The sequence below is a fragment of the Ornithorhynchus anatinus genome, chromosome X1, assembly GCF_004115215.2.
Source record: "Ornithorhynchus anatinus isolate Pmale09 chromosome X1, mOrnAna1.pri.v4, whole genome shotgun sequence".
NCBI classification, from domain to species: domain Eukaryota; kingdom Metazoa; phylum Chordata; class Mammalia; order Monotremata; family Ornithorhynchidae; genus Ornithorhynchus; species Ornithorhynchus anatinus.
In genome coordinates this window covers 45,445,396-45,469,986 of record NC_041749.1, presented here as the reverse complement: position 1 = coordinate 45,469,986, position 24,591 = coordinate 45,445,396, and the positions used below count along the sequence as shown (strand labels likewise).

The 24,591-nt window shown below is 46.4% G+C and overlaps 1 protein-coding gene and 1 long non-coding RNA gene across 6 annotated transcripts in view; one reads left to right on the top strand and one right to left on the bottom strand.

Annotated features, from left to right (window-relative positions):
• The window catches only part of LOC100073594 (core histone macro-H2A.1), a 99,053-nt gene that overhangs the window by 66,628 nt on the left and 7,834 nt on the right, over positions 1 to 24,591 (top strand). The window contains exons 5-8 of one of the 4 annotated variants that reach the window (XM_029050753.2): positions 1,665 to 1,772; positions 12,302 to 12,392; positions 17,138 to 17,227; positions 22,763 to 22,937. In XM_029050753.2, coding sequence (XP_028906586.1) covers positions 1,665 to 1,772; positions 12,302 to 12,392; positions 17,138 to 17,227; positions 22,763 to 22,937 — 464 coding nt within the window. Of the gene's footprint in view, positions 1 to 1,661; positions 1,773 to 10,407; positions 10,508 to 12,301; positions 12,393 to 17,137; positions 17,228 to 22,762; positions 22,938 to 24,591 lie in introns of all 4 variants that reach the window. The other 3 variants (XM_029050751.2, XM_029050752.2, XM_029050750.2) reach the window with 3 other exon arrangements.
• LOC114806451 overlaps positions 11,755 to 24,591 on the bottom strand; it is a 65,131-nt gene continuing 52,294 nt past the window's right edge. For both annotated transcript variants that reach the window (XR_003754490.2, XR_003754489.1), the window contains exons 2-5: positions 24,351 to 24,430; positions 18,555 to 18,652; positions 12,211 to 12,516; positions 11,755 to 11,999 (exon numbers count right to left, since the gene is read on the bottom strand). This is a non-coding gene — a long non-coding RNA (uncharacterized LOC114806451). The remainder of the gene's footprint in view (positions 12,000 to 12,210; positions 12,517 to 18,554; positions 18,653 to 24,350; positions 24,431 to 24,591) is intronic.

Genomic DNA, 24,591 nt, shown 5'->3' with positions numbered 1-24,591 from the left:
TGAATAGCTATCCACCAATCATTGCCCCCCAAACTCAACTTTTCCCCTTGATTATAAAAGCAGGAAGTCTGTGGTGGTGGTCTGTTTTCTCTCCACACAGTCAAATATATTGTCTGCTTACTGTACTCAAATTCGGCTAACATCAAACCCTGGGGGAATTGAAATTGGACCCACAAAAGTCTGATTTTCCAAACATTTGTTTAATGTAGATTGTGGTTTCGGCTCCTACAAGACAGATGAGAGGCTTGCTGTTCTGATCGCCTTAGTTCAGAAAAAGTCTTAAAAGGTCTTTGAGTGTGATTTGGTGTGTGGCTCGTTCTAAGTCTACTAGAATGTCCTCTTTGAAAATGCTGTATTCTCTTTCAGTTTGGTACCATTGGGTTTGTTTGCCTCATCTGGACTATTGCATGACTTAGAGCATTTGGATCCATTGAGGGGATCCTCGAGGGGTCATTAAACCTGATTTGGGAACGACTCAGTGGGAACACTGTTTATGGGTCTGGAGGGTCCGAAATCACCAATACTGACATCCCCAGATGACCTTCCCTTCTCCTCATGGGGTTTGATGAGCTGCAAAGGGTTTTTGGTGGACTTGCTTTGGGGCAGAGTAATAAATATTTATGTAACAAAGTAAGGGATGAATACATACAGCACTCATGTATATCAATTGATGTACTCTACTACTACTGCTACTAATAATAATAATAATAATAATCTAAACCCTGGGGTAAATATCAAATAATCAGATTGGACATAGTCCCTGTCCCACATGGAGTTCACAGTCTACAGGGAAGAGAGACCTGATATTGAATCCTGTTTTACAGATAAGGAAACTGAGGTACAGAGAAGTTAAGTGCCTTGCCCAATATCACTCAACACTCAAGGTGAGGAGCCAGGATTAAAACCTGAGTCTCCTGACTCCCAGGCCTATACTCTTTCCATCAGGCCCCACTATTTCTCATTAGGCCCTGGTTATTCACTTCTTCCTTTGAATTTTGTGCCTTTCTCTCCTACTGGATTGTAAAGTTCTTGAAGGCAGGGACTTTGTCTTCTAACTCTCTTGGGCTCTCCCAGGCAGTGAGTACAGTGCGCTGCACCCAATAGGCACTCGATAAAATACCACTGATAGGTTGACTGACTCATAACCATTCTGGTCAGGAGGGCCGGGGTGGAAAGAACTGTTTTTTTTCAAGCTGGCCCTGGTGCACTAGTTGCTCGGGTCTCTGGAATTCCTTTTGTTCCAGCCCCTCCCCAACCCAGGAAAGGTGCTGGAGAAAACCTGGGATGCCATGACCGCCACCATCATCTCTTAAACGTTCATCCACAGTTGACCCTAACCTTACAGTTGAATATTACGAGAGGCCCGCACACCAAAGCTGTGGTGGTTTCATCCAGAGCCAGGGAGCTGGCCTCGTCCTACAACAGAATTCCAGACCCCTACAACCCTTATGCTGGTTCCTCTCTCTTACAAACTGCCAGCAGTTGACTGTGGCATTGAACGGTCCCTATATGAGAAGCTCCCAGGGGCTGGGCCGGGCTCCGCAAGTACTGGCCTTTGATATGTTCTCTGGGTCTCCAGCTCTTGGGTTTAATTCCACCACAGTGACTTCCATGAGTGCTTCCACAAGGGGAGGTCAACTAACCCACTCTGTTTATGCAAGAAGAAGCAGGGTGAAGTCAGCAAGGCAGCCAGTGCAGACAGCACAACGGAAGGCACACCTGCAGATGGCTTCACCGTGCTCTCGACCAAAAGCCTCTTCCTTGGCCAGAAGGTACGTTAGCACACCTCCAAAAACTGCTGTCCGCCTGAGAGCCAACCCCACTCTCCTGGGATTTGAAGATGGAAATCTGGGCTCTTTGGGGAGGGTGGGGGTGGGATGGTATCTTCAGAACTAAAAGCAACCAGCCACGGGGGTGGTAGAGGGGGTGAACGAGGGGCAGGTGATAGGGAGATGACAGATGAAGGGGGAATGGAAATGAGAACTGGAGTGAATTCTGGGAATGCTTGAGAAAGAGAAAGAAAAAGGGCTGGAAATGCAAGCCTAGGGAAAAGGCAGGGAATTGAATTACTGGTGGGGGCTGGTGGAGGGGAAAGGCCATAAGTCTGGGATATTGAAAGGCTAAAGACACAGGGACTGGAAGGTGTGAGGGCAGGAAAGGCTCGTATATAATATATTGTCAACAGATAATATTACATTCCCTCCTGTGCATGGTGTGTGTTAGGGGCTATATATATGAAGATAGACCATGAAATTAGCCAGATGCCAGAGGAGCCCTTGGCAGAAAACAAGTGGGAACAGCTGGCAGGTCACTTACCACATCTGGAAGAATTTCATTTTCATTTTTTGATAGAAATATCCCTGATCCTCAGAGTGTTTTTATATAACCATAGACAATTTGAAAGTGAAGAGTATTTAGCAAGTATATGTTTACTACATGGTGCTTACTGCATCGCTTTCACTTTCTGAGAAACCAGACTGCTTTTCAAACTTTTTTTTTTCCATTCCTGGCCAGGATAGTTTTGAGCTGCCCCAGGGATGTAAAGGAGACCTGGAGTTTTGGAAAAGACAGTTGTACTCCACTGGGGGAGCACACAGGCTTTTATTAAAGTCCCCAAATGTGTTTGAATGTTCATGAATGTTAACCATTAATGAACAGCCCTTTTGAACCACAGCAAAATAGAAGAATATACAGTCCAGATATCAGGTACCTTGGATCTTCCAGGTGGCCATTTGGATGGAAAGGAAGGGGCAGGGCCTGGAAATGCTGTGGAGGAGAAATATCCAGGATTGTGAAACCTATAACTGAACGTGGGAGTTGAAAGAGAAGGAGTCATGGTCAGTGCCAAGGTTGTGGGTTTGTGAGCCTTGGTAGTTGGTGATGGGGTCGATTGTGATGGGAAAGTTGGTGGAGGAGAGGATTTGGGAGGAAGGTGAGGAGTTCAGTTTTAGATATACTGAGCTTGAGGTGCTGGTGGGATTTTCAGGTAGCGATATCCTGTGGGCAGGACGAGATGCCAGACTGTAAAAAAGGAGAGAGATGGGGGCCAGCGAGGTAGATTTGGGAGTCATCTGCATAAGAGGTGGTAATTGAAGCTGTGGGAGCGAATAAGATTCTGAAAGGAGTGATTTAAAGGGAGAAGAGAGGAAGATGCAGAAAAGAGCCTTGAGTGATACCCACAGTTAGGCCAGAGGCAGAATTGGCAATAGGGACCGGGAAAGCCAGGCTATAGAGGCACCAGTAGAGAACTGTGTCAGTCAAATCAAGGTGGGATAGTGTTTCCAGTAGCAGGGGGTGGCCAACAGTGTTGAAGGGAATAAGAGCTCAAGGAGACTTGAGATGTAGTAGAGTCTTAGATTTGGCAAGCAGTTGGTCATTGTGACCTTGTAGAGAGTGGTCTCGATGGAGTGCCGAGGGCAGAAACTGTATTGTAGAAGTTCAAGAAGGGAATTGGAGAAGAGGAAGTTGAGGCAGCAGGTGTACACAACCCTTTCAAGGAGTTTGGCAGGAATGGAAGGAGGAAGAAGGGGTGGGAGTTGGAGAGTGCAGTGGGGTCAAGAGAGGGTTTGTAGGATAGGGGAGATGTTAGTGTGTTTGAGAGCAGAGGGGAAGGAGCCCAGAGAGTGAGCAGTTGAAGATGGTGGTCAGGAAGGGAAGAAGAGTTAAAGTCCTGGTCCTTAGAGGCTACAGCTTCGCAGTGTGTTAAGGCCAGGAAGACACAGACTGTTGCACTCATTGCTGGGCTGGCGTGGGAGCCTGAGTCAGAAGATCTAAGTGGGAGCACTGGTTGCCTGGATAGCCACTGTAGCAACCTTTGCCACCCACTTTATCCAGCTAATTTTGCAGGATTCCAGATGATCGGGATCATCTAAAAAATATATAGGGGTTGGAGTAGGAGAGGGCAGTCCTCAAACCTCCTTCCTCCCAAGTGCCAGGAAACAAACAGTTCTTGGTTGCAAACTGCTGTGGCCTTTCTAGCATATCATTAGTGTTAGGAAGATGAGCAGACTTCTCTCAGTGGTTGGTGGGTTGCGAGCAGGAGCCTGTTCCCGAGATAGGGCAAACCCCCAGTGGTCTGGGGTCTCTGGACCTCACCAATGGAGGTGTTGGACTACCCCTGAGAGAGGGTGGCGATTACTTCAGGAGCAGCTTCTCGGGGAGAGAGAAGAGAAAATGAGAGGGATCTGGGGCCCGGTAGCTGCTACCCTTGGTGTATGTGAAGAGAGGCTCAATCTGGGTTGGGAGTCAGCTGGTTGATTGTGGCCCTCAGTACCCATGGGAAAGGGAAGAGGAAGAAATTATTGTTTCTCTCTTGGCAACTCAGTTCTGACCAAGAAATCCTCTCCGGGGCCTGAGTCAGCTGGTGGTCCTAGCAACGCAGAGCAAATTGATCAGTTAGTTTTCTGTCAGCCAGTCAGATTTATTGCATGCTTATTGTGTGCAAAGCACTGTACTAAGCACTTTGAGTACAGTATAACAATATAACAGACACATTCCCTGCCCCTAAATAAAATTACAGATATGTACATAAGTGCTGTGGGGCTGGGAAGGGGGAATGAATAAAGGAAGCAAGTCAAGACAACGAAGAAGGGAGTGGGAGAAGAGGAAAGGAGGCCTTGGTCAGGGAAGCCCTCTTGGAGGAATGTGTCTTCATTAAGGCTTTCAAGGAGGGGAGAGTAATTGTCTATTGGATATGAAGAGAGAGGGCGTTCCAGGCCAGAGGCAAGGCGTGGGTGAGAGTTTGGCAGCAAGATAGACAAGATCAAGGTACAAGTACAGTTTGACTGGATTGCATACACCCTCACATTTCCACTTTAGCAATTTCATGGGCTATCCCCTTCCAGGATTACAGTTTAGAATAGTTGTGGTTTCTACCACAAGGCCCTGCTTTCATCAGTAGGTAGTAAATACAGGGAGTCTCTCTTCCCTTTGCACTGCACAATAGATGGGGGTTTCTTTGCACCAGGGAACGCCTTCTTCCCACCCATGTCTAAGTGGATTCATTATCCTCTCATTCAGATTATCGCCTGTCAGAAAGGGGTAATGATCGAGGTTGGAAGAGGTGTTGCCAGCCTCTCTAATTTACATCCCATAACAGGGCTCAACAGAAATCACTATTGGGGAAATCAATGGACTTTTAAAACGCTCAATGCTAATTACCCGTTATTTGTGGGTTGTCAGAAAATCCATAAAGAGTGAATGTCAACAGATCACCATAAATGACAGAATATGGTATGATAATTTACACTGTTTAGAGCCATTTAATTTGATGAAATTTTACTAAAATGGAAGCTGCTGACTCAGTACAATAATGAATTGAATAACCCTGTCAGACTATTAATTCTTAGAAAACAGTGACCCAGAGCCCACAATTCTGTCTTTCCATGTATATTCCAGTGCTTATGAGGCATTTAGGCAAATCCAGTACCCAAATCCTCTTCACATCAGGTTCCTAATAGAATTGACGATCTGAAACACATAAAGAGTGCAATGCAAAAACAGTAGAAAAATCTGGGCTCAGGTGAAAGTGCATTTTGTTGACAAAGGGTAGACCAACAGGCCTCACAAGGAAACTTCAGAGCACCACAAAATCCAGCCTGTTGTCATGTATGAGTAAGCATTTTGGTCTCTCTAAGTTTTATCTTAAGAACGTACTTTACACCAGTTCATTGGTTCATCTAAGTAGGGGGGAGAGTCAGAAAATCTGTTTCATCTTGTGTTGTGAATAGTCATGGAATTAACCCCATCATTATTTTTACAGAAAAATAGACAATGGAGGGTTCCTGCTTCAGACTTTTGTGGTTCTCTTTAAGTCTGCAAGATTGAGAAGCTTAAACCAGATAGGAGTTTCCTTTTGACGAAGAGAAAAGTTTTGTTAGCACCTCCCCAGAATCATCTCTTGGCTCACCTCTTTATAACCCCAAAGTCACACTTTTCAAGTGGGCGTGGGCAGCTCCGTCTGGGCGTAGGAGACCAGTGCCGGGGGGGGGGGCTTCAACCCAGTGGGTAGAAAGGATGCAATCTGTTGGTTCCCTAAATTCTGAATGTTGGTTGCTAAGCTACTTGCAGGAAAGAAGTGGATTTAGCAAACTGGACTTCTTGTTAACGATGTTACACCTGACATATTGATATCGTGAGAATAATTTTGCAAGTGCTGCAAAAAAAAAAAGGACACCCCTTTTGCAGAGCATTTTTAATCTGACAGCCTTTCAAAACACATCTAAGTGGGTTCCTAGGAATCTGTGGCAAGCACTGCAAAATTATTTTAGCTATTCATTTTTTATCTTGGCACCATCAGTGCCTCTTGTAGCACTGGAAAGGGAAAAGCCCTAGCAAATTCATAATAAGTCCTCACAACCAGATTAGTCCATCAGTGGTATTTATTAAACATTTACAGAGTTCTCGGGAGAGGGCAATACAATGGAGTTTGGGCAGTACCTTCCCTGTGCACAAGGAGTTTCAGGCAACCAACACTGTGGACAAGCAAAGGCGAGCACACTGGACTTTCTCTTTGCTTCCCACCCTTATGGCTGTGGGAATTGCAATGCTGTAGGCAGGAGATTTCTCAAGAAGCATGAAGGAGCCCAGAGGGTCCATCCGAAGACACAGTATTTTCTTTTCCACCCCAGCTCAAGAAGTGATGAAGGTGGGGCCTGTTACCGTCACCTACTAGGGCGCAATTCAGATGAGGTTGAAAAGCTCTCTCTGGGTGCCCACCGGCCACCAGTGCAGTGGGCAACTCAGAGTTTTCCGGCATCCCCCTGATTTCACCACAAAGGTGCTGTCTGCGGGGTCTTCCACCTTAGTGGCCCAGCCTGTACAGAAATTGGAGAAGGGGTTTCTTTCTCCTCAGCAATTATACATGTTGAAAGAGCAGGACCCTGTCCAGAGAGCACCGAGTCTGAAGAGCAGGGCATCCTGACCCATTGCTCTCAAAGCCCCATCCAAATAGCCCCACATCCTGGAAGCCACTCAGTTTATGGACTTGGGGGAAGTTTTAGTAATTAAAGCATCCCTTCCAAGTCCTGTCTGGTGACAAGGTTTGGTCCCAATGTCCCTGTGAGGTGATTTTGCATTGTTATTAGGTCAAGGATCATGTGGGACATTCCCAAGGGGCTGAAAACTCAACGGGCTTCAGGAGATTCTTTGTTTTCCAGACAGAACATGAGAGGCCAGAAATCATATCCTACTTTTAGGAGAATTGAGTGTTTAGGTTAAAGAAGAAACGAAGACAGTCCTTGACCAGAGGAAAGTTTCCTGTCCCCAGGTCCTGCCCCTTCCCTATAACAGGACACACAAGGGTTGAGAATCGATCCCATGTTCCTAGAATCCCATAAAATGAGTCCACACTCCCCTCAACATCTTATGAGGCTGAGCAGCAACATCCAAAAATGCTTCCCCAGATCTGATTTACATCCCCCATGTGGGCACGTAAACCCATTTCCGGCCACCCTGTTCTCAGCCCTTTTTGCCATCAAGACCCCACTAAGTCATCCTTCCTCGCACACCTGGATTGATGGATCCCCACTTCCCCAGCTTCTCCCAGATTTCGTCTTCCAATCCTTCAGCCTGTGGCTCTCCTACAAGCCCTACTGAGTTCCTCTGATGGGCTTTCTCCAGTTGTGGCCCCAGGACTGGATGCAATATCACTGAAGGGTGTCACCTGTATGAGTCCAATGGGAGGATTTCATCGAAGGTCCTACATGCTGAGATTGCAGTATTCTCCCCAACCTGTGTCTGCCAACCGGCTCCTTAACTCCAGTGCGTCCCTACTGACGCCCACTCACCTCGCCATTCACTCTTGCCTGAATTGAAAGATGCGGGTGGGACAAATGAGGAGTGTTCAGCAGGATCATTTTCCCGACTTCAAGGATCCCTAGATTGCCCAGGCCTTCACTGAACATCAGCCCCTGTGTGTACTGACCAAAGTCCCAATCACCAATCATTCAAGTCGGGCCCCATCGGCCGAGGAGCTAGCCAACCGCACGAGGGAACTCTCTGCCAGCATCCAGGCTGTCGATGGAGGTGTCAGGCCCACGACAGTTGGCTGGAAGTTGTCACTGACAAGCCCCTGGTGGGGAAAAAAGGACCACCTGCTCATTGGAATCAGGGGGCCAAGACCAAGCCATTCAAATGTCAGAGCAATAAACCCACTGGGAGAGTTGGTGATTTGTGTTTGAAACAGATCTAATTCTAGCAGTGCCGAGAGTCCCGCCTCACCCAGCTCCATAATCTCATCACCTACTGTGCAGTTTGACCATGTGTAGGCGTACACCTGCCCAGGGACAGACAAGGCCAATTTTGTGGAATTGAGTTGTACAGTAACAATAATCAAGCGTTTTTCCCAGATCCCATGTCAGACCAGTGATAGGATAGGGGAGGGCGGAATTGGGCGTCTTAAAGGGTTCGAGTCTGGACAATTTTAAATCGAACCTGTAATAATTTGGAGCAAATTCCAATTCATATCACTCAACACCTGTCAACCTGTTAGTCCTCTCACCCTCAAATGGTTCCGTTGGTATTGTCTTGAGTTTTTAAACAGCATTTGCATGAAATCAAATGCAAGACTCAAATGATATTATTCCTCCCCATCCACACCCAACTTAAAACTCTCTTGTCTGAGGAGGCATTTGCCTCATCCCGAAAAGAATCGCTTCTGCAACTATAAGTCCTGTTGATTTAACAAACACCTGGGCAGAGCCACAGTTCCCTGGGCCCTGACTGTTACCCTGAGCACTTTGAAAACAGTTCATTTGTTTAACCTTTGAAGTGTGCCCTCCAGGGTAGATGAAAACTGAAAACATGTAGGATCCAAATTACAAACATGGCAACAGAGTTCACTTGATGGCATTCTGCACCAAATCAGCCACTACTGGAATATTCACCACCTCTGCTCAGCCAGTAATTAAACATGACCATTCATGTGCCTCTGGCCATTCAGACCCTGACTTTGGCTCAGTGATTAAGTCTCTTTCCACTAACCATCTCCCTAAGAGAGGATTCCTCTTGCTCCCAGTAAGGCCCCCCATTTTGAGAAGGAGCTGAGTGTTTCTGAGACTCGGAAAGTAGGGTCTCTGGAGGGTGCTGAGCATGTCTATGTTGGAAAGTGGTTTTTGAATCTGGTATTCCACTCTAGAAATTCAGGGGGTTGAATGTGAATTATAAGAGGCTGGCGTTGCTACCACCTCTGCCCTCAACCTTTCTCTGGAGGATCAGAGTCCTGAATAAAATCTCTATGGCCTCCGTGACTGTGCAGGCTTGCTGGCTGGAGCTGAGAAGCAACAGATTCACACTTACACCCTGGCTGCTTTCGAGGAGATCTTGCTGGCCTGGGCTCACTTGCAAAGGGCCGATTGGAATTTATTTTTTTAAAAAATCCTCACTGGAACAATGCAGATGAGTTACTTTCCAAGCATAAGCCTTGGAAAAATCTTGGAAAAGGCTATAAAAATCTGCATTTGCTAATACCCAACTGGTAGGGCCTTGGGCCTCAGCACGCCCCCTGACAAACAAAACCAGGCTGTCTTGTGAACCCCTCACTGAATGTACAGTGTGTAGCCCTGTGCTGTTTCTGCACATCTTATTGTTCCCAGGGATACTTTGGAAGACTTAGCCAGGGCTGCTATTCAGCTGCCTTCAAACAGAAACCTATTTTTTTGGTTGGAAAGGAACCTAACTGAAGACTATGCCTATTCAGTTCCAGAACAGCCCTACCCAGTTTACAAAAATGCCACAGATGCAAAAGATGGCCAAAGGGCCTGTGTTGTTATGTCCCCACCAGTGCCCCTGAGGGATTCTGAGACTTAACGATGGGTGTTGCTAGGCAACAGGCCATTATAACTGCTCCCCACTGCCTCCCCCTGACTAAACCACAGAGGTCTTCCATCTTGGGATTGCTAGGCATGACAACATCACGAATCTATAATCTGCTCCCATTCTATAACACCGCCTACCTTAGACATAACAAACCAGGTGGGCCCCGACACCTTGCAGTACTCCAAAGGGGAACGAGTGCTCAATCCTTCTGGGGCTATTCCCACACAACAAGCCTGATTGTCAAAGGCTGCACTTTGGGTAGACCCGACCAACGACTGAAGGAAGACCGGAACCTCATTCTCCAGGGCTGCCTCACCCAACAGCACTACCTCCTCTAGTTTGCCCAAGTTCAGCCTGCCCAGCTGCGATCACACCTGCTTCTAGAACGCCAAGAAGCATTTGAGTCTTGGGTTTGAAAGTGCTCCATTTTGGCAAATCACACTTTTGTGCCCTGCACCTTATTTTTGCATATTTGTGGTCCCTCCCCAGGCCCCACCCCCACCCCGTCTTGTGTGCAAACTTACGTTTCTGCGACTTTTCTGTGATTTCCCAGCCGTCCCGTTATTTCCCACCTCGTGCTTTTCTTTTCAGCTGAACCTAATTCACAGTGAGATCAGTAATTTAGCCGGCTTTGAGGTGGAGGCCATTATCAATCCTACCAATGCCGACATTGACCTTAAAGATGACCTAGGTAAATGGGGTCGGGGTTGGCACGACCGGCAGTCGGACGAGAACTATGGCAACCAGAATTTGGGCCTCTGCACACCCTCCATCTTCAAACTCCTCAAACCTCGATTTACATCTGGGCCCAGGGGGCTGGGGAGAGCCTTCAGCAAGTTCAGCACCACTGTTCAGGCCAAGGCATATTTCATTCTTCGGGACTGGCCCCCTTCCATTGGCTGTGAATACATCAACACCTAAATTCTTTTCCATAGCGATCGTCAAGTGACTGCCGGGTCGGGGCAGGGGAAATTTATTTCTCTATTGATTTCTTAAGGCCTGAAACTTGGGCTACTTCAAATAAGAGCTTCTCCATTTGGGTCTCTATTCTAAACATCATCAAAGTAAGCAGAGGTGGGAGGGAACCATAAAACACTGGCTCAGAACGTCAAACTGCATCCAGTCAAACAAGTGAATGGATTATCCTTATATGTATTACTTACCTGGGCAGCAGCATTTATGTTTCCCAGTGAAAACAGTATTATAATAATAGGTCCAGCAAGGTAAGCTTGAATGTGCCTATTCTGGTTTAGCTTTGTCTGTGGCTTTTATCCAGTCCAGCGATACTTTGTTATGGAAATCCTCTTATTAATAAATATCCACTTAGCTTCTGTTTAGTTTATATACCATTTTTGAAATTGGCCATCGCCTCCTATGTGCCACATTTCCTATGTGCGACGCTTCCTGAGCAGAAGAGGAATTCCATCCCTCTGCTTGCATATTTGGCATCCTCCACCGGAAAATGTGCAGGAAACACCAGGTGATCGATCTGCCTCTTTCTGAAACTCTTCCGCCCGGGCGCCATATTGGATGGATGTGGCTTCTGATTCAAGTGCAAAACAACCTCGGAGAGAAGCAGTGTGTCCTAATGGATAGAGAAAAGCCCTGGGAATCAGAAGACCCTGGTTCTAGTTCTAATTCCCAGCTCCACCCCTTGCCTGTGCCTCAAGTTACCTCATCTGTAAAATGGAGATTAAGACTGAGCTCCATGTGGGACATGGACTCTGTCCAACCTGATTAGCTTGTATCCTCCCCAGGGCTTAGTACAGTGCCTGGCTCATAGTAAGCACTTTACAAATGTCATTAAAAACCAGTCAGACAAAAAGAAACTCAAATAAGCACTTAACAAATGTCATTAAAAACCAGTCAAACAAAAAGAAACCTCAAAGACCAAATTTAAACGAAGTAAAGTGTTAGATCTGAAATATTTATTTCTGATTTTAAAAAAACACATCCAGCACTTCCCACTCAAAAATACTGTTTTCTCTGTTTAAAGGAGGCAACCCTTTAAGGCAGACAAAATGACGACTGTCACAAGTTTTAAAAGAAAAGCTGCTAGCTCATTGCTGATGACAAAATGGAGAAACTACTTATTTGGATTGGGCCACTGATCCAGAATTTCTCTCTTCCATCAGATGCCACATATTAGTTTCTTTCCCTGCAGGGTGCCAGTGAGTAGGTTTCTGCAAAGACAAACGGGCATGAATTGGTAGCAGTGATCTCATGTGATTTTTTTTCAGAGCTGTCATTGCAGTGTTTTCATTTCAACTTGTCCCGTTTGATCTTCCTCTTCCTATCTTTCCCGAACCTGTCCCCCAACCCCCGTCCACCTGGGAAAACACCCCTGGGATTACCGTCTGGGCTCGTAAACTGGAATCCAGCAGGTAGGCTCACCTGGGCCCTGGCACAGCCGTGAACGTAGAGAGCCTGGGCGGAAGGTCTCTCGGACCAACAAGGTTGATACCCATCTGTTTACCCGTTATAGTTGCAAGTTGTTCAGGCTGACATTGCCACGATTGACAGTGATGCTGTCGTGCACCCGACAAACTCTGACTTCTACACCGGTGGTGAAGTAGGTAATGGAAAGTCCAGTACTGCGGAGTTTGTGTGTGTGCATGGTCGGCCGGCCGCAGAGAGCTTGGTCCTTCGGAGAGCCGGGCAGGGTGGCGTTCGATTCTGGCTTCCAGCAGTCCAGTGCCGCTGGTGGGGTTGGAGAAAAGTCCGGCAGGGTTAAAGGGCTTCGAAGCAGTTCCGCTCTGAAATTGAGCCTATGCAATCCCAAAGCCAGTAGCAAGCCAGCAGCTGGCCAATGACAGCCACATGGTCATTTGAGGACTGTTTTCCACAGGGGGCCACTAGATGTGATCCTCTGGCAGAAAGTGCACAAAAGGTAAATCAATCAATCCTCTCTGAGTCCTGCTAGTCAGGGGCCTAAGGAAATTGAAAGACCTTCCAGCACCCTCCCCCCCCCCCCCGCCTCAAATCTGGAGAAAACTGGGGATGCTCTCTTCTCTTGAGCTGGGTATTGGGGACCAGATAATGTAAAAGCCCTTCCTAGCGTCTCCGTAAGTTGCAAACAGTCACAAATGGGCTCATGAGCCTCACACGTTGCAAGCATTTCATATAGAACTCTGGTGGGTTTGCCAAGCAACCCTGAGCCACAAATGTTAAAATTTAAATCTCTCTTTCTGCACATGCCCCAAATGTGCATCATTTCATTTAAGGGTGGTGCAGTTCAAAAAAAAAATTTTTAAATGCCCTTTTCCCAAGTGGGCTTCCCAAATAAGATGCAGCCCTATACTGCCCGGGACTGTTTTGGTATGAGGCCAGAGTCCTCTCTGATGGGAAAAGAAAATATAGACCAGAGTACCTTGAGTCTGGGGAGCGCTTTTATTATCTCCCCATAATAGCGATCTCATTTTACCTCCCAAGTTCCCCATGAGATAGGGAGAGGCACATAACATTTACCCCATTTTACAGAGGAGGGAAACTGAGAGGCCCAGAGAGGTTAAGTGGCTTGCCCAAGGTCCCACAGAGCTGGATGGAGAACTGAGTTTCATGAGTCCATGCCTCCTGCCTCCCCCCCTCCTCCCCATGCCCCCAGACCCTTATTCATTACTCTGGTCTGCATTGCCCCCCAAATAAAAGCTTATCTGTGAGTGATTTAAATTTCTTACGGTGACTCATTACTGCCAGAGCCATTTCAACCACAGCTTCAGTGCTGGAGAGCAAAACCCAAGGGAAGTAGCTCACAGTGCGGGTTGTAGGGAGATAACAATGAGACCTCAATAAAATAAACAGTCACCAATCTTACTGGAGGGAGGGGGAGTTAAACCTCCCTCTGGATGACATCTTTGCAAGAGCAACAATGGTCCCCAGGTGGCTCAAACTGAAATTCCCACCAACTCACAAGAACAGCCACCGGGCTCTCTTTCTGCATTTCCACCCCACGCAGCCTGGCCCACGACTCTCCGGAAGGCCCCGGCTACCCTCCTGAGCTTCGCTCTGATCCAGTCCAGTTGGACAGACACCAGAGAGGCCCATCAACTTCCTGGATCATATGCCAGGGAGGCCAACTGGGGGTACTCCCCAGACCTAGAGAGAGAAATTCACCTTACAATAGGTGCGGGCTCAGCTTGCTTCTCTCTCCCCAACCCTGAATGCCCCACGCAGAAAGACTGCTGAGCAGGGCTGTCTTTGGAATGATCCTATGTTCAAAGAGGAAAGACCTCATCAGCTGCTGCCCTGCCTCTTAAATCCCCAGGTAAATTCCCATTCCTTGGGACTGCTGGAAGGGAGAAAGAAAGCACCCAGATGCTTAGCTGCTTCCAATGATTAACTTTTACCTTTATCCAGTTTTCCCTCTAACATTGACATTCAGCACAGGCGTATCTTGAATTTCCTTCAAACCTACATCTCTGCTTAGGCTGTTTGGAACACCATGATACTGATCCCGCCTGCTTTGTCAGCATGAGCTAATGCTCTGACTTTCCTGGGGGTAACACATATTTATGCTGGTGACCAGATAAGCCTATTATCTTGTCCCTAACATGGAAGTGATTCTGAGAACTACTTCCTTCATTCAGAATGGCAGTAAAGTAGTAGAAAAGAAATCTGTTTCCTCAAAGGAATGTCTGATTCAATTCAGATGTCTGCAACTCAAAGTTGAATTGGGATCTGGTGAATACCAAGTGCAGTTTAATCTTACAATGAACTTTTCTATTTAAAAATGTGGCAGAAAAACTTAATTTAGAGGTAAACTGAAAAATTAAGGTGCTCAACTCAAAAGACAAGATTGTGTTTTGTTAGTGATAGTATTTATTTTCCCTCCCCACCAGACTGTGAGCCCCAAGTGGGCTGGGGACTGTGTCTGACCAGATTAATTTATATTTCCCCCAGTGCTTGGCACAGGGTTAATGTTGAGCAAATACTTTTTTTTTTTTAAATTAAGGTGCTCAACTCTAAGAGACCGGATTGTCTTTTGTTAGTATTTATATCCCCTCCCCACCAGACTGTGAGCCCCATGTGGGCTGGGGACTGTGTTGGGCTGGGGACTGTGTCTGACCAGATTATTTTATATTTACCCCAGTGCTTGGCATATGGTGAATGGTGAACAAATACTATTATTTAAAAATATATAAAGCACTTACTCGGTGCTAAGCACTGGGTTAGATGATCAGACATGGTCCCTTTCCCACTGTGGGTACCTAGTCAAAGTGGGAGGGACCATATCTTATACACTCTCTTGGCCTCAGTTTCCTAATTTATAAAATGGGGAGTAGTGACTTGACAAGCTAATAGCGGAGCTGTGATTTCAATGCGTTTCTCCCAACGGCTGGCCTTGAGTTACCTCCACAACATCCTGCTGCTGCTCTAGATTCTCATTTTTAACCCAGCAGGTTTGCAGAGGGGGAAAAAACCCAACAGCTTTTTATCTCTGGTGTTAAAAACAGAAGAAAGGCATCAACCCCTTGGCCATTTCGCTGATTTTAGTTTTCTGCATTCTACATTTCCTTGGACAAAAGCAAAGATTTCACAAAGCTGCTCCAACATGTCTCTGTCCCCGTCAGACCAGGGGTGGACTGGTTAGGGCTGTAGACGTGTGAAGATGGTCCACTCGAATGCAGTCCCATGGGCCTCTCTAAGGGGTTCCCCTTTCCGACTGGAGTCTTTGGCCTTTTGGCTTGAACAGGACAAATCTATTCTGAGGTGGAAGTTAAAGCATTTACTGCATTGAGTGACTTCTGCCAAGACCATGAGTTGGTCACGCTGAGACCAGAAACCCCTAGGTCAGATGGAGGAAGACAACCGCAGTAGTCCCTCTTCTACCCGACCCGTGCTAAATGCCAGCCTCAGTCCGGGCTTTCTCCCTTCAGTTACTATCCCCTACCTGATGGCCAGCCTTCCCATCTCAGATCAGGCTCTAGTGTCCACGTAGCCAAAAGATTTTGTTCACCTTGCAAGCTCCCTGGGGCTTACCCAGCTGTTGGAATACATCTCATTTCTTTCATTTGGCAAATTCCAGCAAGCCAGCAGTCCCTCCATTCTGTGATGCAGGTGAGGGTTCACCCAGGCAGAGAATATGTTGGAAGATTGTGGGCTTATAAATAAAGCTCATATATATATATATATACATACATATATATATATATAGCTTGCTTGCATATTGTTGACCCAGAACGACTGTCAGAAACGTGCTAGGGCATTTAGATGAGTCAGAATTGAATTAGGCTTTACATTTTACCCATAATCCATCGGAAAAGAAAATTCCAGATGGGCAAATTTTTCAGGAGGCAAAGATTAAGAATAAAAATAAAAAACCCTAAAACCATGGGTTAGATATTTAACCATTGAACTGCCATTCATTTTAATGCCCCCAGATCCCAAACATTGGCCATTTCCAGTGTTGGGTAAAAAATCTGGCTCTCCAGGATGTTGGCTGTAGACTTGGGAATCTGCTTCACTGAGCATATAGTATGTGTACTTCCATAAGAAAACACAGTGTTTCCCCCATTGGAAAATGAGTGTTTTACCAAGTAAATGTCCAGGTCTTGGGTTTTCCATCCTCTGACCATGAACTTTCGAGAATTCAATTTTTGCTGTCCTTTACATGATATAGAAAACTTAGTCACCACTTCTTGGGGAAAACACTGGGGAAAACATTTGGTCCATTTTGTACATTTGACAATGACATAATAGCTGCAAAATAAGAACTAAACCATTTTGCCCTTGGGATTGTGAGGTTTGCCAACCCTGTTCCACACACCTGGCCCAGTCCGACTCTTCTTTTTGGATGAGTGTTTGGGGCCGGGAGTGGAAATAAGGAGGCGAATAAGTTCCTTTCAGATTCTCCTGAGATATGAAGTTTCGGCCTACATAAATATGTGGAAAAATTAATGGGAGGTGATCATCTTGGGGCTAAGGGGCAGAGGGACAAAAAATTCTTAGTCTTTGGTTTCTCCTAAAATCGGTGAGGGTGGGATTCCCGTTAAAGCTTGATTCTTCAGCTATGAGATGGAAACACAGCCAGGTCCCTTGAATTTGGAGAGTTAGCTGGATCTGGGGCTCCCCTATGACAAACAGGGATGCTAAACAGTCAGCAAAACCAAGGGCATCATTGGAAAGAGGAAAGGTGATTTTATTCTTTCTTTTACTAAGTTTTCATAAGGCATTTTCCTAAGGTTTGGTTCCTATTTTGCAGTTCTCCTGGGAACTTTGCTGATCGGGCCACTGAAGTAGCGTGATCAGTGGATGGGATGAAATGGTTGTGTGGGAAGAGTGGGAAAGACTGGGAAGCTCACGCAGTTCTGTCCTCGCCTAGGGAGCACCCTGGAGAAGAAGGGGGGCAAAGAGTTTGTGGAAGCAGTGATTGAACTTCGGAAAAAGAACGGGCCCTTGGACGTGGCTGGAGGTGAGAACGTGTCTGTGGGTGATTTCTGGGTCCTTTATCTTGTTAATCTCAATTGGGTCCTAGCCACTAATTCTGATAATAATAATTATGATTTTTAGTAAGAGCTTAATACATGCCAGAGTGCAGCTACAGAATAATCAGATCAGACCCAGTCCACGTTCCTCATGGTGGGGGGTTAGTTCTCTCACTCCCTTCTGGGTCGCCCTGACTTGCTCCCTTTGTTCTATTCCCCTCCCAGCCCACAGCACTTATGTATACATCTGTAATTTATTTATATTAATGTCTGTCTCCCCCCCATCTAGAATGTAAGCTCATTATGGGCAGGAAATATGTTTATTGTTGCATTTTACTCTCCCAAGTGCTTAGTACAGTGCTCTGAACAAAGAAAGCACTCAATAAATATGACTGAATCCCCATGTCACAGATGAGGAAACTGAGGCCCTTAGAGGTTAAGTGACTTGCCCATAGTCACAGCTGGGGCTCAAGCCACAATCTGACACACAGGCCTGTGCTTCTTCCACTAGACTGTACTGCCTCAAGCCTGGTTAATATGAAGACTTTTCTAGGGTCATGGAAGAATTCAAAAGTAAGGACAAAATCTATATCACCTGGTGATATAGTGAAGAGAGTTTATGACTTAACAAATAAGAATTTCTTTTCCATGCCCTTGCTGATCGAGCTTACAAATCTGGTAACCTCAAACAGCTTGGCAGTTTTGAATTCCAAAATCTTGAATTCTAAGGAAGGTTTCCAATTAAAAAAAGTAGACCAATACAAACATAGGGCTTGATAAAACTCAAATGGTAAGATGAAGCTATATGTAAAATTGCTGATTGAGCAATTAATTGATTAATTGTTCTAATTCTGTGATCGGGGTGGATAATGGAAAGAGGTGCATGACTTCTCATTTAACAGTTATGTCCATAGCTAAAGGATGGAAAAAAGTGTACAAATTTCATGTAGTTCATAACTGGGGTGGCCCTGATGGCTCCCTTCTTCCTCTGCACCTCCACCCCACCCCTCCCACAACACTGGACAGGAGATAGATCAGCTCAAAGCCGGACCAAGGAACACCTATGCATTTATTTCCCATTTGGTTTTTTTGGCTATTTGGCAGTTTCTGGCCCCACCCATGCTGCTCCAAACTTGAAAGGGAAAAGTGAGTTCCCTTTTAGAAGCCAATTCAATCACCTAAAATTAGAGAACAAAACTTTCTCTTCCCCCAGCCCCGATGCTATCCAGGAAAGAAAGTGGATGAAATCATGCTATGGAGACATCTGCCTGGCAGAACTCACTGTGCGCTGATGTCAAACATTTGAGCACCCACCTTGTTCAGGGAATGGGTAAATGGAAGTTCTGGACAAACGATGAGAGTCGGGGCTTTCTTCTCATTCTGAGACAACTGAATGTCCTTGCCAGGCAAGCCTGTTTGAGAGAGACTCTATCGGTGCAATGCTTAAATAGGGGTACAGCACTCCAGCGCCACCCCAACACCAGTGGGGTGATATCACAAATCTTTCAGGCTTCACTAGTCACTCTTTGCCCTCCACTTCCCTCCCGCCGCATCCTCCTGGGAGTCCCTGCAGTGGCTCGTTCCCCCTGCTGGCAAGGAAGGGGACGCAAAGCTTTTTCTGACCTGTTGGACCCTGGACCGGACTTGCTGGAGAGCAGATGATTCCGTCACTTCTTTCCAATTCCGGGCTGCAGCCTGGGCAGGGCCTGGCAGGACCTTCCATTTTCAGGAGAGTCTGTGCCTGAATGACGAGGCATTTTGTCCCACCCACATCAGTCTGGCTGTGGGGGTTAATTTCTATGGGTCTCCTGGGCCGAGACGAGACTCTCCATGGAATGAAAAGATTCAAGGTATCCTGCCTCTTGCCCCTTACTTCCTTGCTGCTTCTCCCAGGATTGCCACATTTGTTCCTGGAGTCCTGACTTGGAAGGGAAAGAGGTGAGCCAGCTAACTTAGAAGTTAGAGTAGTTTTAAAGGGCCCCATTTCTTTGTACCAGCCCTGGCTCCCCCATTCTGGGGGCCCTCAGTCATAACAATAACAGTAATGATAAAAATGTGCCAAGCACTGGGTTAGATACAAGTTAATTAGCTTAGACCATCTTTGTCTCACTAGGAGCTTACAGTTTAAGTAGGAGGGAAGGCAGGTATTGAATCCCCATTTTACAGATGATGAAACTGAAGCACAGAGAAGATAAATGATTTGCTAAAGGTGACATGGCAGGAAGTGGTAGAACCCAGGTCCCCGATCTCTCAGACCCGTGGTCTTTCCAGTAGAACACACTGCTTCCCAGTATTATGGCCACTGACTACTGCTCTCTGCTGACTGGATTCACTTAGCCTTCAGTCAGTGGTATTCGTTGAGTATTTACTGAGTCAAACCATGGCACTCTGAGATTTGGCAAGTGCAGCAGTGTTGTCCCATCCTCTGCCCCCAGGAGCTTATAATTTAATGGATTTATTTCAACTTCTTGGATGTAGAATTCCACCAGTGCAGTATGCCTGGAGCAGGGCTAACCCAGTGCCTAGGGAAGGAGCAAACCTCACTGGCCCAGGAAATGAGGCCATGACATTAACTTGGAGTCTGCCTTCTGGAAAATCTCTGTCTCTTGGCTCGGTTCTCTAGGCTCTGAGCACATCCACATGCACAAGCAGGGCTAAGGAGACCACGTGCACTGATAACCTAATGTTTCTTCTCAAACACCAGCACCAACCAGCCTCACTAGCAAATAGTTTGTAGATAATTCAGGTTTCCACAAATGCTCAGTGAAATAGCTGGGAGATCTATTAATCTCCCAAATCAGTTTTTTTTTTTGATGGCCTAAATATCTGGTCCTTCCTGTCGATGTTGGCTCATTCACCCTCCACTTTCCTCACACTTGAAAGGTTCCCTTAAGCTTCTGCCTAGACATTGTTTCAAACATTTGTATGGCACTGTTCTATTTCCCCATAGCATTTCACATTAACTTTCTCATTTTGTCCTCACAACATCCCTGTGAGGTACGGAGAGGTGCGTATTATTATCTCCATTTCACAGCTGAGGAAATAGGCCAAGAGAGGTGAAGCAACTAGCCTCAGGTCACAGAGTAGGTCAACTGCGTAGCTGAGATTTGAACCCAAAGGCGAAACTCCCAGATCCGTGCTGTTCCCCCCTGCTTATTGTGCAGTTCATCCATTCAGTCCAAAACATCCACTGTGTTATCGATATGTGTTATCAGTCTGTGTTATCCCATAGCCTCCTCATGATCAGCATTATCATTGTTACTGTTATTGTTATTATTCTTATTATTGCCAAGGTGAGCCTTTGTGGGGTGGGTCGATTTAAACAATGGCATAATGTGCCTCAGTCATCTATCATTAACTCTGTTCACCAGGATGTCCCCTTTGGTTTATTTAGCAATCACTTATCAGCTCCAATTTAACATTCAGTCTCCCAGAGATATTTTATCTCTTTGAGCCAGTAACAATCACATCTTAATATTGGGGATAATACCCCCGCCTCAGAGACCCGTCGCATCTCCAGAGATGTTAGCAGAACGGCTGTGGCTAGAGGAGAGTCAAATCCAGCCAACAAATGGCTAAGGGACCCCCACAGGCTGGGGGATTTAACTGAAGGTGGCCCGTTTTCTATCAAAAACTTTAGCAATTTCCCCCAAAATTAACTCCATCAAAATCCAACAGGATCAAATAATCATATAAACCATTAGAGCATTATTTAATGACAAGCCTACGGTGACAAGAGATATCGTAGGGAATTATTTTCAGCTACTAAACAAAAAAGGTTGTTTCCCTAAGGTATTTGTTTACACCATGGCTTTTCAGGCTGAACTAGAGCCATCTACCTCCTAGTTTCACTCATGTACCCATCGAGGGTACATGCATGGCTGGCAGTAGTGGGAATAAGCCACTCACCTAATACCATAGTAAATCCCTGAGCGGCCGAAGGCCAAGGAGGGTTTGAACACAAGGTAGCCAGCAAGTTGGCCTGATCAGTGAAAGTAAGTAGCCATAGTTCTGTAACAGGACTGAAACTCCAGGTTCCACAACCTCTCTTGCAAGTTTTAGCTGTAATCAGCTAGTAGATCAATGGCATTTATTGAGTGCTTACTTTGGGCAGAGCACTTCAGCAGACACTTAAGAAAGTCCAATACAACAGAGTAGGCAAAAGTCGTTTCCAGCCCAGGAGCAAACCTTATATCATTGAACTATTGAAGACGATCATGACACTGAACAATAACGTTGGATATTGAGTACGATTGTATTCTCCCCTGAAACACTTTGGCAAAGATTAATCAGTAGTATTTACTGAAAGCCTACTGTGCGCTGGCTGCTGAACTGGACGATTGCACCTCACTTCTCTAAGTTACTTTCCCTTCACAGTTCATAATACCACCACTCTCTCTGTTTGCGAAGCCCACAAATATTTTGTTATCCTTGATTTGTCACTCCCTTTCACCTCTCAAATTCACTCTGTCACTAAATCCCCCAGGGTTTTTCTCCGCAGCATTTCCCGGATCTGCCCCTTTCCACCCAAGGGCCACCACTGTGGTCCAGGCACTAATCAGATCCCAAATGCACAACTGAATCAGCCTCTTCACTGGTCTCCCAGCCTCTAATCTCCTTCCCACTTCAATCCATACATTGCTGTACTGCCCACATCTTTCTAAAGATGTCATTCAGCACACCTTACCCCACTCCTTCAAAAACCTTCTACAGTTGTCCAGTCCCCATCCCCCGACACTCAATCAGCTGTCTCCCTCTTACTAATCTGTGATCTCTCTTCTCTCACTGCACCCCAGCTCTTCCTCTGTTCCATTCAAGCCATATTACTTACTGTGCCTCACTCTCATCTCTCCTGCCTCAGATGCCTTGCTTTCCCCTTTCCTCCTGCCTGGACCTTCCTCCTACTTTAAATCCACCAGAACTCAGTTCTCTCTATCTCCAAAGCCCCTGAGAACTCCCATCTCGTCAAAGGGACTTTCCCAAATTAATTTTTCTTCCCCAACAGCTCATATCCTCCCAATTACCACTTGAGCACTTTGGCTCCACCTCTGTACTTATGATCATGATGACCTACACATTCTCCTCCTATTTAAGGACTTAGTTATCCACGTATCCATGTTTCCATTCTCTCCTGCCTATCTGTAATTTATTCTGTTTCTGACTCCCTCACTAGATTGTAAGCTTTTCAAGAACAGGCAGCATATCTTCTAACTCTATTGTGCTCTCCCAAGTGTTTAGTACAGGGCTCTGCACCCAGTAAAAACATTCATAAAAGCTTCAGATGGATTGATTGATTTCTGGCTCAGACTGGACATTCCATTTTTCTAAGTGCTTGAAGAGAAGTATAATAGAGGGAAAAGGCACAGTCTCTACCCTCAAGGAGCTCCTAGTCTTGCGTTGGAATTTACAACCCAGTGAAGCCATTGAGTTTATAAAACCTGCTTATGCAAGTAAGTCCTCTTTGTCTTTTAGGCTTAATTTGACAGAGATGAGCACTAAACTTACTGTCTGTTTCTTTCTAGCTGCTGTCAGCGCAGGCCACGGCTTGCCCGCCAAGTTTGTGATTCATTGTAACAGCCCCGGGTGGGGCTCGGACAAATGTGAGGAACTTCTGGAAAAGACCGTGAAGAACTGCTTGGCTTTGGCAGATGAGAAGAAGCTGAAATCAATTGCATTTCCATCGATTGGCAGTGGCAGGTAGGAGGGCTCAGAGAATCTTGTCCCCTTGTGAAACAATCCTGTCTCCTCTGTCTCTGTTCTCTGTTAAGGGACTGACCTCTAAGGAGACAGACCTCTAAATCCTAAAGGCTCTTTGGGTCTTTCCCACCTGGAAGTATGGCCAGAGTTATGCGATCTGCTGGGAGAAATTGCAGATTGTTTTTTGAGTGTTTTATTTCTATTTCAAAATCCTCCTGTGGCCTATCTCATGCCAGTATGAAATACAATAAGCGGGGTAGCTGGAAGCCTCAACCCGTTCTTCCCTGAACCACCACTGAGTTCTAAACCTCTCCCCCACTGACCGGGGGCCCCCTTCCTGGAGGAGAATCATTGTGATTAATCAGAGACGGGTGGGCTAGGGTACCAGCACATTTCTTCACTCAGCCTTCTCTGCTCCCTCTTCGGCTAAACTGAAAAATGCTGCAAAGGTATAGGGAGGGAGGAAGGGAGAGAGAACAGGGCAGATGAGTGTCATTCATCCCAGCTCTGACCTTCGGGGGTTATGAAACAGGTGGTTAGTATTAGTCTCCCGTAGAGCTAGAGGGAGAGGTGCACTTAGCTTCAGGAGGAGGCTAGTACGGCATGGTGCAGTGAGAAGAGGATGGTCTCGAGATTCAGAGACCCTGGTTCTGTGGCTGGAGTTAGAAAAGGAGAGAAACAGAGGAAGACTTCCTTCTTTGTTTGTGCCTATCTTCTAACTCTCACCCCGCCTAATTGCCCTTGGCAGAAACATCTCCCCCTCTTTACTCTTTCTCCTTCCGTCCTCTCTCCCTAAGCTCAGACCGGACATTCCATTTTTCAAGCTGGTCTAGATCCTAGGGAGGTGAATTGATTAAAGCTTGCAAAAGGTTTCGCGATCCTCAGCTGGGAGGACTTAGGAGAACATGGGGTAGCTTTCCTCTGTGGGAGAGAGGGCCTGAGACCTTCCCACAGAACTGCTTTTCCTGCCTAGCCTCGCTTCCTACTGCCACCTCAGCTTCTCAGCCCTCCAGTCCTCCTGCCCCTCAGCATCCCAGTCAGCACCCAGCCCCTCAGGCCCCTAGCCTCTCTGCCTCACAGCCCTCCAGTAGCTACAGCTCCTCAGCCCCCAACACCCCAACTCCTCAGACCTCAGCTCTTCATTCCTTTGCCCCTGAGACCCCTGCTCATCAGCCCCTGTACTCCACCCCACAGCCCCACAGCCTCCTTCAGTCCCCAGCCCCCCAGGCCCTCAGCATCTCAGCTCCTCAGTCTCTAGCACCCCAACTTCTCAGCTCCCAGCCCCTCAGACCCCCCCAACCCTCAGCCTCCAGAACCCCAGCTCTCAGCTCCCAGCCCTTCAGCCCCTCCCACTCCCCCAGCCCTTCAGCACTCACTTTTGGACACAGAGTGCATGCGGAAGCATTTACTTACCCATATCTCCATCTTCTTCTGCTCAACCATTTATTTTGTGTCTGTCTTCCCCACTGGAGTGTATGATCCCTGAGGAGGGTCTAATAAAGTAAAAATAATCAATCATTCATCATATCTATTGAATGCTTACTGTGTGCATAGCACTGTACTAAGTGTTTGGAAGGGTACAATTTAACATAGTTGTTAGACACATTCCCTGCCCGCAGTGAGTTTACAGTCTAGAAGGGGAGACAAACATTAA